The sequence below is a fragment of the Aplysia californica genome, unplaced genomic scaffold (genome assembly GCF_000002075.1).
Source record: "Aplysia californica isolate F4 #8 unplaced genomic scaffold, AplCal3.0 scaffold00619, whole genome shotgun sequence".
Classification (NCBI taxonomy): domain Eukaryota; kingdom Metazoa; phylum Mollusca; class Gastropoda; order Aplysiida; family Aplysiidae; genus Aplysia; species Aplysia californica.
Window position 1 is genome coordinate 358,254 of NW_004797889.1, and position 1,058 is coordinate 359,311.

The 1,058-nt window shown below is 38.8% G+C and overlaps 1 protein-coding gene across 1 annotated transcript in view; it reads left to right on the top strand.

Annotated features, from left to right (window-relative positions):
- The window catches only part of LOC101853032 (cubilin), a gene marked incomplete at its 5' end in the record, with an annotated part of 106,878 nt that overhangs the window by 21,803 nt on the left and 84,017 nt on the right, over positions 1-1,058 (top strand). Inside the window, 1 exon segment of the mRNA XM_035972231.1 lies at positions 4-186. Coding sequence (XP_035828124.1) covers positions 4-186 — 183 coding nt within the window.

Below are 1,058 nucleotides of genomic sequence, written 5' to 3' on the forward strand. Positions count from 1 at the left end.
GTCTGCGGTGGGCGTCTATCTGGCAACAGCCATGGCGAGATCAGCAGTCCCGGTTACCCTGGCAACTACCCACACAACCGCGACTGTGTCTGGGTGGTGTCCGTTGACCCCGGCTCAAACATCATGTTCACCTTCGCCACCCTCGCCCTCGAGTCGCACGCCAACTGCAGCTACGACTTTTTGCAGGTAAGTCACCGTGATAAAATGTCAATTGGTCGCTTTTAAGCACAAGGGGTCTCTTCCGAAAAATGCTGTTTTGAGAAAGTTGAAGGTAAAGTTTTTGCCCCTTGTTCAGTTTCTTTAAAAGACAAGGAAATTTTTATCTATATCTAAACAAATATACACACCAGTGAAACCAAACTTCTCCTATAGGTAGGGCAATGCCCACTTTTGGTGTAGGTCAAGATTTCTGGAAACCCCCCAAATCTGGGTTAACCCGCTTGTCTTTAAAAGCGACCAATTGTAGTAAAGACTCTTTGTAGCTAGGTCACCATGGTAATGTGCCGAATGTAATTATGACTTTTTGCTGGTAGGTCCGTTAACAGCAGTTATGACTATTTATAGCCTAGTAACCATGGTAACAAGGAAGATTAATATCTGTCAACAACAGCAAAAGCTTAGCAAAGCCATCATCACGACCACCATCAAAGCCATCAACAAAATAAAACGGCAAAAAAAGAAATTAAAAAATAGATAATCTAAAGAGAAAATAAATGGGGATGTTTGACGGGTGTGGTTTTCTCTTTCTTTCTTATCAAACATCTAAAGCCCATTTAGAACTTCTCCTTTTTTTTCTATGTTTGTTTCTCTCTAGTGACACATGTAATCTGCAAGTGCCGCAAATATGGTCCAAAACTAGACAATATAATAAATAATTGCATAAATTAATAATTTCAATAATAAAAACAAACAAACAAATATACAAATGAATAAATAAACCTACCATCCAACCAACCAACCAACCATTCAACCAACCAACCAACCAACCATCCAACCATCCAACGAACAAACAAATATAAATAAATAGATAAGTAAATAAATGAATAAACCAATACATA